This window comes from Diuraphis noxia, unplaced genomic scaffold (genome assembly GCF_037042655.1).
Source record: "Diuraphis noxia isolate RWA-SAM2 unplaced genomic scaffold, SU_Dnox_SAM2 contig0005, whole genome shotgun sequence".
Taxonomy (NCBI): domain Eukaryota; kingdom Metazoa; phylum Arthropoda; class Insecta; order Hemiptera; family Aphididae; genus Diuraphis; species Diuraphis noxia.
The window spans coordinates 39,670,467-39,687,013 of record NW_028301715.1 but is presented as its reverse complement, the minus strand read 5'-3'; the positions used below and the strand labels follow the sequence as shown (position 1 = coordinate 39,687,013).

The following is a 16,547-nucleotide window of genomic DNA, read 5'->3' as shown; positions in this document are numbered from 1 at the left end:
TGACGGGGTGACGCGTTCCGATCACAGCGTACTCGGCGGCGGGAGTTAGAACTTACTTCTTTAGTAGAGTAGAGAGTAGTGCAGTCGTGCACTCCCTCTTTTGCGTAATCGTCACCCCACCGCCGCACCGAACGTCTGCACTCTGCAGTCGATCCGTCTACTCCGATTTGTATTTACTATTCATTAATTATTTGGTTTTGGTGACATTCCTAGTTTGTACTTTGTAGTTACTGTATACTTACTACTATAGTACTATAGTATAGTTTAGTTTAGTACGTCAGAGTCTCAGAGTCAGACGTCAGTACGGTAGTGGCCGTCGAGGCGGTTTGTCTGTCGTTTCTTTCCTCCCGACAATCGGTTGTGCGTGTCGTCTACCAACACTCGCTGGTTTGAATTAATACCAAAAATAGACGTGCGCGATCGATTATTATTATTTATTATAATATGCAGTGTGGCGGACGATCCGAAATGTGTCGGATACAGCGAAATTAACCTGCGTTTAGACCTTGAACGGTTGTGCGTATTTTTATTGTTATCATCGCACTTAATAATTCGATTAAACCCGTCACAAATAATAATAACTACATATTTACTCGGCCGTTCCATACCATATATAATACTATAATAGGTACTTATAATGATTTTTCGTAGTATAAAAAAAAAATATAAATTATACTGGAGTATTGTACAAGTTCAATTTTATGCGAGTACTGCCGCCGTGTGCAATCTATTCCGTACTTGGTCTTAATTATTTTATTTCAATACCTATATAATTTATATTATACTAAAATACGTCCAAGTTGTTCTTATGATTGTTGGGAATCGCTCCAATGTCATTGTTGTTGATAAATGTCGACTAATATATGTTTTTTAAATTATTTTTTTGTTTGTAGTTTGAGTGATTCTCCGGATATTTATGGGATGTAATTCGAGCAAAAGTACGTCTAAAGCTGTACACAAAAAAAAAAATCTACCCATCATGAGCTTCCTACCGTCCAGCAATGTAAGAGTAATAACACTATTTTATGTCTCTTGAAAAAAAGATACTACCTATAAGTCACAAATTCACAATGCATTTGAATGTTTTAAAATGCACTCAATAATTTTTACACAAAAACTTACTATATAATATAACGTTGTTCGGTACAATAAAATTCCATATTATATAGGTATATGGACTATAGGGTATGTAGGAATTATGAAAAAAGATTATACCACACTATACCTTATTCAGGGCCTTATTCATATTGACTGACAACTTCTGCAACTTATGTAAACTAGGTAGGGTTTGGTATTATATACGATTTTTATTTCTCATTCAAATAAAATAGAAAATAGATTTCATTAGGTTCCTACCAAATATAGATTTATGGATACATGTTTGCATTTTTAATTAACAACATTATTCTATTGCTATTTAAAATAATTTCCTGTTCGTTTTATTTTATCATGTTACATGTTACAACATTATATATTTTGAAATCGTTTGAGTTATGATAATTCATAAATTATAACCATTGTTATAAAGCATGTTTATATGAATACAAAACATTATACCTATTTAAGTATATTAATATATCAATTTGTATGGGTTTCATTATTCTTTGTGAATGAATCATTGAAATTCTAGTATATTCAGTTTTATCTTTTAACTAACATTTCACAGATTACATTTCAAGGTTTTTGTTCTGGAGACATGTGTCAACTTGTTAAACAATAGAAAGCGAAGAAAACAACGTGATAATATAATAGAAGAGTTTATTCTTTTCTATAAAAAAATTTCCTTGGTGACTTTCATATTAATTCCAAGTGTTTATTAAAGCAATAAAGCCAAATAAGTTAAATTACAGGTACATAAATAAACCAAATAAATATTGCAACTAATCCGTCATGGCATTATCTAATAATCTAATCAGCTATGTATATATACAGATATATACATATTATGTTAATATTAACAATATAAAAAAAAAATCCAGAAATTATTTATATTATCAGTTTTATTTTCATTTTTCGTTGTTGAGGGGAAACAGAAAATAAAAATAAATAATGATGACACATCATCCTTTTCTCGAGATCATTTCTACCCTCCCTGGCTTGGTTAGTACTCGGTATTGATCCAATCTACTGAGCATGTCCAGTAGTTGCATGCATATACAACACCTTACCAACCCCCGGGGCTTTCATAATAGGTATTCGGTTGCAGTGGATGTATATTTTCGCGTTGTTTCATTGCTTTTAATTTTTAATGTGCATGCATTATTTATTGCTAAATGAATCTTTAACTCAAATGATTGTATTTCATCATAAAAACGTTCTTAATAAAATAAATATGACAACATTTTAATACAATATTATGTCAGTTGATAATATTAAACAAAGCGTGCTGCAGTATTTTATAAACGTGCGCATAGTAAACTCCCATGTTAAAATAAGACAAATGAATCATACGTGATAGTTTAAAATATAACTTTCGAACATTAAATCAATAGTTGTTGACAGCTTTGACATTGTGTTTTTCGTATATTATTGTGTTAAAATTCCCTAAAAATAGCATTGCTGATGACTAAAGTTGTAAATATGTATACATAATGTTAAACCATGCTGCCTAGTTTATGTACTTATCAGACTTGAATTAGACAAGACACTTCAAGAAAATATCACAAATTAACTCTGCAAAATAATGGTAATATTATTGAATCTACCAGGATTATTTAAAAAAAATATACAATAGCGAATTATTTATTCATAAATACATACCATAAGTACCGTACCATAGGTGCCGTGTTTATCTTTGTACATTTCGGGTTATTATAAAAGATAAGCAGAACTAAATAATTCTAAAATTCTAAGAGAACAATCTAGTCCAACCACATAATAATACTGTACAGTAATATTTAATAATATATTGATAATATATTTAAAAAAATAAAATTCTAAACAAGCTATTAAATACTGTAAACATTTAAGGGAAGTTAATATCTATAGTGACGATTATGAATACATTAAACTATAGTAAAATATATTAACTTTTTTTGTTTTCCTTCTCTGATATAAGCGCTAGGTATATGCCGAATTTACATTCTTCTAATTTTGTGTTAAGATTTAATTTAAATGCATATTGTTCTAATATCAAAACTTTAAGTTAAGAACATTATAATTGTTTTTGGCTTTTTACGCTATACTATGATATACTTGTATAATATATTATCTCGTCTATTGTATTATTGTGTATGAATTTTTTCCATTGTAATATGTTATATAGATACTCATAACTTGCGTAAACATTGAAATACATAAAAAAAATTCAACCTTCCAATATAGATAACATTCTTAATTTTAAGTTTGCTTATTGGTCAATTAACTATAACATAGTATCAAACATTAAAAAAATAATTCTACTGGATCATTGGGATCCAAATTTGTCAGTTGGTCATATGTAAAATTTATTAGTGATGCGCTGAACCGCTGACATAATTTTAGGAAGTTGTCACCCGCACATGGTGTCTCCGTCTTATAATTTATTAACGTATGACCTTGATCATAAATACTAGTATGTCATATTAACTTTGTGATATAACCTTTAATAATAGATAGAGTAGACCTATTATCAAACTATTGTATATTATCTATCCCTTCTCACAATATTTAAATTTTTATGTGAGTTATGAGTAGGTATATTAAATTATTAAATATCACAGTTAAATTTTATCATAACTTGCCAACGAATTAAAATATTGTAACAAAACAATGAGAAAGTAGGTAATGTTATTACCTTTAAGTTTGATCATATGTCAATTCACAATTAATAATAATTTTTTTTATAATAATACGTTTAGGCATTTAACCTTATAATACTGTCTACATATTTGTAAATATTAATAACATATAAGAAAACCGTTATCTAATAAAGTAATAAGACAACTGACAAATAATATTGTGGTGAGTGGTAACTTATACTGGTGTCAGTTGTTAGACACACGTGTTATTTTTTCTGTCATTTAATCATGTTCATTCGCTTAATGTATTAATTGTGATGGTTAAATTATTCACTTTTAAATCTAAAAATATCATTATTTCGCAACTCACTCAAAAATCGTATTACCTTTTGAATTTCCAAATGTACTATAGCTGGATAGTTACTAGCTTTATTATGATTTACGAAATGTAGAGAACAACAAAATATAATTTACATATTATATTGAATATTGATACAATATATTATTATTATTATTAATTTGTATTTACAATATAAATATTAAATCATTATTGCATACAAGGTTTACTATATTGTGATTAATAATATTACGTTTATTAATTATATCTATAAATATAATCATTGGAAAATTGGACGATAATTTGATTAATAGTTAATTATATAATATAATGATTCGTAGACGCCAGACGCGTAGTACGTATGTTATTTGATTAGTAATTTGATATAAATTTACAAATTTACTACAATTAATAAAATAGATAAAAATTAAAAATGATGCCATCAATTTGTGAATATAATATTATTTCTGTTATGATGTATGAGTTGTGACTATTACTTTTTAGATTGTTTTTTTATCCGGTATATGAAAGGTACTTTGGTATAAAGTATTACAATAATCAATTGGAACATTGATTTCCGGTATTGGTCAATGGGTATTCGTTTTGTTTCGTACGCAACGCCTAGCAATTATTTATACGCATATTTTCTTAAGAGAAAATAATTTTACCGATCCTAATACACCGTGAATTTTTGATTTAAATTTGAAATTTAAAAAAATTTAATTTTAATTGCGGATCTCAGTTAAAATAATACACTTTATTCTTGTGTTTTTTAAACGATGAGGTTCATAATTAATATGCTTAGTAGATTTTGGAGTGGTTTTGAATAACTTATAATTTTATAGTATAAAATATAACTATATACTGTCAATACTGAATTATATTTATAACTTATGTGATATATTTATGAATGTTAGATTAGTTCGAATACAGGGTTTATATTACTTCTACAGGTATATCTCGTATAGCCGTATAGGTACAAAATAATTAAGAATTCGCTAATTTTGTATAGTGTAGACTGTAGGTAATAACCCCAGTAATAACTAACAATTAGTATTACTAATAAAGTGACAATTATAATGAACTAATTAGTGTATAATACGATTAATACGTATACAATTTGGATCGACGGATAGCCAACGTGAACAAATGCAAAATTAGTAAAGAACGTTTTCAAATATTCGAACTTACCAGGTTTTTAATTTAATGGATGTGTTAACTCCTCTTAAAATAATACACAAATTCATGACTTTTTGAGTAACTGTGTTTAATTCATTCTGCTTACTTTTAAAAATAGAATAAATGTATTTAGTGGCTAGTGGGTACTCAATAAAAAAAAAGTTTTTGTTCATAGAAAAATTTTTTGTGTTTAGAAATATACTTAAAACAATGATAGCTATTAATTATATATTTATACAACAAATAATTTTAAGTACAAACGTTAACGAATTTAGATACCAAAGTGTATTGATTAAACACAATAGGTAATGTTCTTCTTATTTTTTAAACCATAAAATTTGAACACTGATACATGCAGTGCTTATGTCCTTGATCCAGTTGATGCTCTTAACTAATACAAGTTTAATTGTTTTTATAAAATTCAGCTAAAGTAAATTTTTATAGTGGTATAAACATATAGTGTAGTCAAGTTCACCTAGTTACGCTTACCTTATTTATACAATTTACTGCCTTACTGGGTATACCTCTTCAAGCCTAGGTTGTTGTTAATAAATTACAAATATATTTAGTATGCCCTTATTAACTTATTAAAACATAATTGAGGTCATTGACAGTGTCTCAGTGACTTGCTAATCTTATTCACTCTTATGGCATAGGGAACGGGAATGGCCTCATGTTTACAATAACTCATGCCTATATTATACACATCCATGACCATATGGTGTTTCAATGTATTGCATAATATTTCTCACACTCGTATAATATTAAATTATCTTCAATGTTGTACTGTTGGAATATTGCTAAGTGTATTTTATTTTAGGCTAATCAATACCAAAAAAAGCAGATACCAGCAACCAAAGGATTAGCATCATCTTTTGGGTTCAAAAAGACAACACAAACCAATAAGATCAGACCAATATCAGCTCCTATTCAATTTGTTGAAAAGTTAAACAATTTTGAATCTAAAATGTTACCCAAAACAATGTCAACACCTACAGAAAAATGTTCAAGAAGTATACCTAAAAGTAATACACCTTCTCCCAACAGGTTTGTTACCTTACCTCATTATTGAATTGCTTTTTCTCAGTGACTAATTAAAAAAAAAAAAATTTATAGGTTTGGATTCTGTAAACCAGTAACAAAACTTGTTCAACCCACAAGACAAGTAACAACAAAAAAAGTAGAAGTCGAAAGAAGAAGTCAATCTGAACCACAAAAAAGGGAAATTCCTAAACTTTTATCTACTGGAACAAAAATTGCTGTATCCAGAGTTACCTCTAGTCATTTGCCTAGGCCTCAAATACCAATCAGATATCAAGTATCCAAAAGTCCTGATAAAAATGCCAAAACAGCTACTAACATGAGACTCAAGAATGAAGCAATTAAACAAATGCAACAAGGAGTAACCATTCGCAAGTTAACTGACTCTGTCGAATTTACAGAAGTAATTGCTTTTAATAGACCATCGAGGCTAACAATAAATTCAAATGCTAAAGGTTCTTTAATTAGAGAACGGACTAATAAATATTTAAGGTAAGTAGTTAATATACTCACAAAATAGTTGAATTTTTATGTTTCATTGAAAATTTTTATGTTAAATAGACAAGTGTCAAGTTCATCTTCCAAACATTTGACATCATCTGATGATGATTCAGATTTAAGCAGTTATGAAGAGAAACATGACAAGTAAATAATATGTTGTGTTTATAACATTAATTTTAAGAGGATATCAGCAAACTATTTATTTTTATTTTAGGTCCATGCACTATTGCACAACATACCAAATTTGTATTTATTAGAATCAGTTTTGTGTAATTTACTTTATTTAACCATTTGATTATTAGAGTAAACTGATCAAACTGACCTATTAAAAAATATATACTTAATAATATTCATAGAATACAGAAAAATTGAAGTATTGTAAGAAATCCTTTGTTCGCACATTTTTGTTTTAAATTAACTAAGTTTTATAATAAATAAATTTAACTCAAATATTAAAACCAACAACACAAGATTGATATAATCTTGCTATAAAATGTGCTATGTTGTGCATTGGGGGGCATAAAAAGATTAATAGTGTATTGATAAATGGAAGTACTAACACAGTCAATGGGATAGGAAAGAAATCCTTCCTTATTTCCATATTTTAAATGGGCATGACTTTTTGAAAAAATAATTATATTTTTTACTTAAAATTAACAAATATAACAATACCTATATTAATATAAAGTATGAATATAATGTTGCTGTTGTTGTTGGGATGGGGATGGGGAGTAGGTTATAGTAAGCTATAATTATATAACAAGCTATATCGCTATTAGGTTTTAGTTTTCTTCAATTTGTTTTAGTACTAATTCCGTGGATGATGTCAGTCAGTGCTCAACTTAGGGGGGACGGAGTACCCCAACAAATTATTCAGAAATTTCAGCGTACCCCTACTTATATCTTTAAGGGAAACGCATGGGACCCTAAATCATCATTCTGAATTTTTAATTTTTATCAAAATGTACGTGATAAATGATAACATATATAAATAAGCAAACCTAAATAAATAATTTTTTTTGTTTTGTTTCAATTGTTTTTGAGTTTGTTATACTTTATTTTACAAGTTAAAAATATAATATACAATATAATATTTACATATTTTTTTTTTTTTAAATTGAATTATTCATAAATATTTCCTGTATGATTTAAAGAGGTGTATTAGGGGGTGTGGGGTTTGTAACGTTAAACTAGTGGTGGGGACGCTCTTTTTTTAAAAGTTAACAGAGTCCCCCTACTTTAATTTTGTCAAGTCGAGCACTGGTCAAAGTAAATAAGAGACATTTGTGTTAGGTGGAAGTGGGGCAGAAATATTTTACCCCATTTCTTGGAAGTCATAATTTACTCCCTCACTTGTCATTAAAAACAAAATAAACTGTTAATCAGAAATATTTTTGAATTTCAAATCAATTATTTTTTTTAATTTCCCTAACTATTTTAATATTATAAGTATTTATAAAAATAGTCAATAAGATAAGCTACGTAGTATGGGATTTAATCAAAACACAGGGTGTCCCACGGAGATTTGACAAATGTCACAACTTTAGTTCTAATCAATATTTAAAAAAAATGTCTTTTAAATATAATTCATAGACACGTCTTGCGCTACATTTTTTAATTTTTATTTCTGAAAATTAAAAATTAACAATTTTTTTTCTCAAAATACTCAATATAGCCAATTTTTTAATCTTATTTTCAGAAAAATGTATATGGTAAAAACACTTATTTAAGTAAAATGGCTGATTTTTTTAAAAAATTTTTGAATATAAATATTTTCGTTGAGTAAATTACGATCTAGTTCATGTTAGAAACATTTTAATTTCAAATAATATAAAGTTTTATGTTATCATAATAAAATAGTAGATACAATAAAAAAATAATTAGATTTTAACATGAACCTATAAAATATTATTTGAAATAAAAATGTTTCTAACATAAACTATATTGTAATTTACTCAATGTAAATATTGATATTAAAAAAAATTGTAAAAAATCAGCCATTTGACTAAAATAAGTGTTTTTACCATATAAATTTTTCTAAAAATCAAATTTAAAAATTGGATATATTGAATTTTCAGAAAAAAATAATGTAGGGAAGTGTCTATGAATTATATTTAAAAGACATTTTTTAAAAATATTGATTAGAACTAAAGTTATTTAATTTGTCAGATCTCCGTGGGACACCCTGTATATCTTGGTATTAATTTGAATGTGTTCAGAACTACTGTGTAATTTGTGTTGACAAGAGGGGACTAAGTATTTGCTGACAGCTTTTACTAATGATCGTGCACAGTGAATTTATGATTGATGCCCATACTTCATGAACCTAAATGAATTTTAATAGCTATGTTACAATATCGAATATCAATCACTTGGAAAAATCTGCAACTAATAGCATTTTTTGGTCTGTTAATTATACCCAATTGTATGATGACTGACTTAATATATTTTAGTTTATTAATTATATGAATTCTTCATAAATAATTTTATTTTATTCAATTTTTTGGGCGGGGCAGTGGATTTAGAAATATATGTTGTGTATCTTGATTTTTAAATGTTAACCATACTACTAAATAGTAAAAATGTAATTTGTATTTTTAATAGAGAAGAGTTTATAAAAGAAAAGACTGAACAATTTGATAAAAAAGATACTACATGTAGTGATGAAGAATATGGACCTGGTGAAGCATTAGCAGTAGAAGAATTCACAGAAATGAAAGATAAAATAAATGTCATTGATAATAAATTTGGTATTTGCTTAAAATTATGTAGAACTAAATAAATATAGTCTCAAATTCTTATTATTGACTTAATGATTTGTTTTTTTCATAGCCAATGTTGATATGTCTGTATCATTACGTGATGTATTATTAAATATCGAAGACCCAACTTTTGCCACATTAGCTGCTATGTCTTCTACAGTAAGAATTGAGGATGAAACATCACCAGATGATGAATGCTTAAGTCCCACTGAATCTGAGTCAGCTGAATTTCCACATAGTAAAACAGGTATAATATTAAATTCTAATGAAAAAAGTATCTGAGGGACAAATATTTATGAAAATTTAAAACAATATAAATATAAACAAAGAATAATTCTTAAAGTCACACAATAGAATAATTTCTATTCCTATTTTAAAATTTGTATACATTTTTGTAATTAACTAGTCATTAATATTATATCAAATAGCTAATATTTAAAAAAAAAGTTTATTTTTTAAGTGATAACCTTAATTCTAATATTTTTTTATAGTAATATTTATATTTTCCAGCATTATTTCTGTAGAAAAAATGTTATTTTAATTTCTCAACATTTGTGTTCATGTTATTTTTTTCAATTTATATTTATAACTAATTATTAAAGTAATTTATTAGTATTCATGAAAACCTAATATCTACCAGAAACAGGGATGGAAACACATTTTTTTATTCTACTTGATACTGCTGATGGCAGTTCCTTTGTTATCAGGCACAATGAAAAATATATGAAGGGTAGTAAGGATTATTGGTAAAAAATAATTTTATAATTAATGTTTCATGACAGTGTTTAGAAAATAAAATTTTAAAATTATTCTGGTAAGTTTGTTTGAACTATTGGTTTTGAGTGCAGTTTAAAAAAAGTATTTTTCATATGTCTTATGTTTTGTGTAATGCACATAAAATTAGTAAAAATCTATTTACCCTAACAGAATCTACAAATAATGATAAACGTGATTCTATGTCACCAATTATGCGATGTAATATCTCCAAATCTGGTTCATTTTCATCTGACACCAGAGATTTTTTCGATGATGAGATAGCTGATCAACCAGCACTAATGTTTAGTGGGCCTCCATCAGAGTCTTGCAATGCAGAAGATATTGATGATGCTATATTTCGACTTGGAAACCATTCCAGTTGTAACAAAAAATGTAATTATTTATAGATTTATTTACTTTTAATAATAGTACAGCATATTAAGTTCAATAGTAATTTAAAATGTATTTGCGCGACTTTCCCAAATATAGCCAAATCCTTGAGAAGATCACTAAGTGCTGATGGGTCCTTAAGTGACAGTCTCAACTCTGACGACCTGATGCTTGATGTAGACTATGATCAAACTGATGATAAACTGGCCGATCCCGATAATGAAGACCTAATGAAAACATTAGAGTGTACCAAACAAAACACATTTAATGAATGGAAATCTTTGTCGTCTCCAAGGTAGGTATTGAATAGTAATTAGTATTATGCATTTGGGTAGATTACATAACGTATGTTATACCATTGATTTTAGAATATACTATCTTATATCCAATATTTATAAAATTACATAACAACCGCGTACCGTGTAGAGGTGTAGTAATGTGTAGCGTACACACATTGCACAGACATACACAGTAGACCTAATAAGTGTAGTACAGTAAGTTGTGCACATGGGTCAAGTGATAAAAAAATTGATGATATTTGGTAGGGGAAAAAATACTTCATTGTTGTATATGAATAAAGAGAGGTAATGTTAATGACCTTGGTCGTATAACGTAAACGTACCTACCTAGTAGTGTTGAGTGTTCCACCATATCTGCCTGCATGGCTGCATCTGAGTCATTAAACCGGTTAGCCATACACTGTGTAGTCTGTTTTCCCGTCACTTATTTTTTCTCAATTTTTAATCAGGTATCAGGATCAAACCTTTCTCCTTACGTGCATCTTTTTAGCCATTTCGCTAAAACATCGAAATAAGATTAGAATAAAAAGAACTCTATGCACAATTAATATTAAACGTGTTAAAATTTCGAAATGATAAAAGCATTTAACAGGTCTAAACGAGTGTTTAAAAGGTAAAATTAGATTAAAGCTAATAAATGTAAAATGAAATATATAAACGAAAACAGGATAACATATAATGTTTAAATTTAATAATATGCCTATTACATGAAAATACAAATTTATAATTTTTTTGTTACATTTTAGAAACAGTAGTAGTTCACTCAAAGACGATATAGTTCCAGTCAAAGATGAAACGGAATCCAAAGTAAGTAGGAGATTAAATTTTAATTCCTGGGCGGTGTTGACAATTTTAAGTAATTTTTAAGTGGTTATTAGGGCAGCAATGGGGATGTATTAATGAGCTTCGATCGGTTTCGAGAGGTAACAGACGACATAGCGAGTATCAAGAACATGCTATTCGAACTAAACCGTGCTCTAATAGAGGTAATTTTAATAATATTTTTAATTATTTACAAGCCTTTAAGCTTTGATAATGATTATACATAAAATAGCGATTGACCATTACAATAATATATCCAATTAACAAATTTTGGTTTAAATAAAAACAATTTTAAAAATAGATTTTATAAATAGATTACTTCTATTTAAAAGAAATAATAAATACATCACTGGCCGTTCCAAAATCCAAGGCCTATTTTAAGATTTTTATTTATAGCCATTTATCAAGGTTGATAAACAATTAATCTTATGTCCTTTAACTGAATTATTTAAGGATCATCATTCGACATTCACTATATTTTATTTTATCATATTCTTATGGAAGGTGATTTGTTTATAATTCTAGGACAAGCAAGACATGACCTACCCAGAAGACCAGGAAGTTCATTGCTGTTACGAGAATCAAATCTTGGATTTGAAACAACAGGTTAATTAAATTCTTTTATATTATTCATATTAGATAGGTACATGTCTCCATTTACTTTCAAACTAATTAGTCATTGTTTTAAATGTTGATCAATAAATTCAAAATGTGTCTTGTTTTTCATTTTAAAACATCTCATTAAATAGAAAATACTTAGATAAAAGCATGAATTGCATGATTATTTTAATGCTAAACAATTTAAATATGAGGGAAATATGTATTTATAAATATCCCACTGCGTTTCGGAGACAAGTATGCATTTTCCTTGATCAGGAGCTGAGTTGCGGATCATCCGTTTCAGATAACTTATATGGCACAACAAATGGAACAGAAGGATCGTACTATTCAAATGCTCAACGAACAGATAGCTCAACGACCACGGCCATCAATAACAACAATAGAAACCCGAAATGCTGCCACTCAAACAGACAGAGTATGTAAACATAAAAATGATTATACAGACGATTTACTATGATGCTCACCCCTTTTTTTCTATGATGCAGTTTTTAATTTTTGATTTTCAGAATATTTATTTAATATTTGCACTTAGGATATGATAATAGATCGACGATAATGGGTTTGAATCACAATATATGGTGTGATACATGGATAATAGTGGATAGAACCTTTTAATAATTAGTATAAATCAATGTTTTTAATTTTAATAAATGGTGATTCAATAATATTGTATCTATTATATATTTTTGTAAAACCATTTGATTAACTATTTTCCTTAGTATATATAAACATTTTAATAACTGTCAAACTTTTGATTTTTGAATGAGGTATTGCTGTAATCAGTTCAATCGGGTTTTCAACAGATATATACAATAGATACCTAGTTCTCAATTAAAAAACAACTTTGTATTACCACAGGATATTTCTAAAGTATAATAAAAATCTAGAATTTGAATTTTTGGTCTTTAAGTTTATTAAAAAACTCTAAAAATTAGAAGCTGAATAAATGTCATTATTAAAAAAAAAAAAAAAAAAAAAAAAAATGAAGAAGAGCAGTGAGCATACATGTTATAACACCCTAAATATATATGTAATTTGATTTTTTTATTCAAGTGTCGGTCGACCACAGCTCCAACGTTATGCACATTCGATAGAGAAGGACAAGCAAATGGTCGTCCTGTAATAAGGTAACAAGTTTTTCTAATTAATGTATATACCTATAATATATTGTTTTAAAATATGACTATTTACACGTGAAATATATGTTATTTGTTTATGCAAACAATGACGTGATATCTGTCAACAATAGCTTCGCGTTGGGAAAGGTAGATAAACTAGACGTGGTGTTTTGTTTATTTGCAATGTGTGCATTCGATTATTTCTGCTTGTCTATAATAATGCTTTGACCATCTGGCACCTACTCTAACATAAGCATGAAGGTAGTTTAATTATAGGGTTTTAATGTTTTATTTTAATAATATTAATGAATAAAGAATTTGTGGCAATTATTTAAATATTCTATTATATGTGATGATATGCCACCATTTATTACCTTCCTTAATTTAATATTTCAAGCCTATGTTTTATATGTTTTATTAATCTGTATTAATTTATTAGTGTTATATGTCCATTTTTTCATATAAACATTAACAAGTAGTTAAAATTTATATCACTTGTGCATGTTAGTACCTATTTTTTATTTCTCAATTTTTAAAGACAAGATACATTTTGAATTTAAATAATGGTAAATTGTACCAGTATGCTCTATTTAGGTGATGTAATCATTCAATTTTTATGTAATTTGTGTTCATGACTAATAAGATATTAATTATGTTCTTGTGGTGATATTGTCATGACAAGTGATAAAAATTATTAACCATTATAATGGTTCAGGGTCATTATTCATATACAATTGTTTTATATTATTGAATTGAATTGAGTTCAAATTTAACACATCCATTACAGTGACTCTAGACACTAAACTTTTCTACCCAATAATTAATTAACAATCAGTTTACTAAAATTTATTTTAAATAAAAAATATACTGTTATAATTTTTTTTTACATATATATATAGGAGTCAATCGTTTTAACATAAAAATTAGTAAGGATTGAATTTAAATTTGTTAATTGCAAGTTTTTATGAATTATTAAAATATTATTGAAATTATATAGATATTTACATACCCTACTGTAGTAAAGTTTTTATACTTTTCATTGATTTCAAATATATTTTAAAATGTACAAATTAAATAATTATTACAATATAATAGAAGAAAATCTTTTATTTCTCAAAATTATTGAATATGTATTTTTAAAAGAAAAAATGTAATATTTCAAATTTTTAATGATGTAATTAAAGTACAATATACTTTCTTTATGCTACTTGAAACAATGATAGCATGGCATCAAGATCAATCTACAAAAATAAAAAGATTACATCCATAAAATAACATGCAAAGTCATTGTAGTATATATCATCTATGATAATTGTATAACTTAATTTTTAACATTTTTATCCAAAACTTAAGATCAGAAAATTTTTATTGTGATGAAAAAAAATAATACTATAAAGAACAACCTATTGATTGTTTTATTATTATGTCTAAAAAAATTCCAATATTTATCATATATTATTAAAAAAACAATTATGTTATATATTTTTAGATGTAGTGACATGACAGAGAGATCCAAGTCTGTGTCGGGCAATCGCATACGTATTGGCATGCTAAAGCACAAATTTCTAATGGACGCAGGACGTACGTTGCCAAACGTTTGATTTCTTCCATACGTTCTCTTCAATCAGTATTAACAAAAACATTCCATGTTTAATGTTCCATTATTAGTTAAATTTAAAACAAATATTTAAATTACCATTTATTTTTTACAATTTACAAGTTTGTCCACATGTAATATACAAGTTTTGTTTCCAAATGTACAATTTATGTTCTTTATATAATATATATATATATTATTTATTTATTTTTTGTGTAACTTAAATGTGGGTTTTTTTTTGCTTAAGATAAGTAATATTTTTTCCACTTTACCAAAATCAAACTAGTCAATCTTTGTTTTGTTTATATGAATTATATATTTTGTTTGTGTTACATTCAATAATATTTTTCTAGAATAAAATTATCATGATTTAATTGTTAGGGACCTACCTATTCTTTAAAATAATAATTATTATTTTGTATTTAAAATGTTTTCTTTAAATATATACTAAACTTTAAACAATAGTTATGTTATTAAAAAGAAAATTATAAATATTTAGTTTATTGTACCTATACCTATATTATGTATTATAAAATATAAGATACAATATTTATTTTAATCTTTTAATTTCTGTACTTAGCTATTATAAGATATAAATACTTTATTTATTAACCTTATTTCAGTTGTTAGTTTTTTTTCTTTGAAAAATTTATTTCAGTATTTAATTGTTTAAATTTTTTCTAGTCCTTGCTCTTCAGCTAGGTAGTATTTTAGTATTTTAAGGGCTGTGCAAGTTTTGTGATCGTTTCTATTTGCTTTATTTTATAACGATAGAAAAAAAAAAATTACATTTTAAATAAATCAATATTAACTCATTATTATACCAATAGTTTTCTTCATTCAATTCCTTGTTAAAAATTAATGAAATACGTTCTATTTTTTTAGCTCTCAACTATTGTTTTAATATTTACCATTAAATATCTTAAAGCATTTATAGCGTTATTTTTAGAATTTGAAAATTAGTCCATTCATTTTTGATACTTTTTATATGAAATGTGATTTTTAGTCTTAACTAATATGATATTATGTGAGTAAAATATTTAAAACATTTTAAAACAAGAGTTTGTGTTTGTTTGAATTTATATAAATAAAAAAAATTTTGGTGATCGCCTAATACACTGAAAATTATTAAAGTATCATGCAATAGAATTTTCCAATGGAAATATGCCTCATTTCACATTTGTAATGATAAAAAAAAAGATGAATAAGAATAACTGCAAAACTAAAGTTAAAATATAAATTTGTATTTTATTCTTTATTGAGATTGATTCTTAATTCAATAGTTGAAATTTCATATTTTTTGATACACACATTTTTTATAAAAAAAATTGGTAGGAAGGAAGTGTAGGTGCATTAAATTTAAATGTAATTGTTGATATACGTTCCATTAGTAATATTTCTATAA

At 26.5% G+C, this 16,547-nt stretch overlaps 1 protein-coding gene across 12 annotated transcripts; it reads left to right on the top strand.

Moving 5' to 3' along the window:
- The first annotated feature begins 87 nt into the window (after positions 1 to 87).
- Positions 88 to 15,963, top strand: LOC107169031 (uncharacterized). 12 transcript variants are annotated; one of them, XM_089228162.1, is made up of 16 exons: positions 90 to 628; positions 894 to 1,003; positions 6,056 to 6,282; positions 6,352 to 6,768; positions 6,838 to 6,921; positions 9,382 to 9,527; positions 9,610 to 9,786; positions 10,467 to 10,688; positions 10,785 to 10,980; positions 11,731 to 11,791; positions 11,863 to 11,970; positions 12,332 to 12,412; positions 12,711 to 12,842; positions 13,481 to 13,554; positions 13,677 to 13,806; positions 15,035 to 15,963. In XM_089228162.1, exons 2-15 carry the CDS (start codon positions 917 to 919, stop codon positions 13,771 to 13,773), a joined length of 2,109 nt encoding a protein of 702 aa, XP_089084288.1. In that variant the 5' UTR covers positions 90 to 628; positions 894 to 916; the 3' UTR covers positions 13,774 to 13,806; positions 15,035 to 15,963. The 12 variants fall into 12 exon arrangements, with proteins under 12 accessions (XP_015374113.1, XP_089084288.1, XP_015374110.1 ...); XM_015518624.2 differs by having other exon boundaries at positions 12,683 to 12,842; positions 13,677 to 13,692; XM_015518621.2 differs by having other exon boundaries at positions 91 to 628; positions 13,677 to 13,692.
- The last annotated feature ends 584 nt before the right edge of the window (positions 15,964 to 16,547 follow it).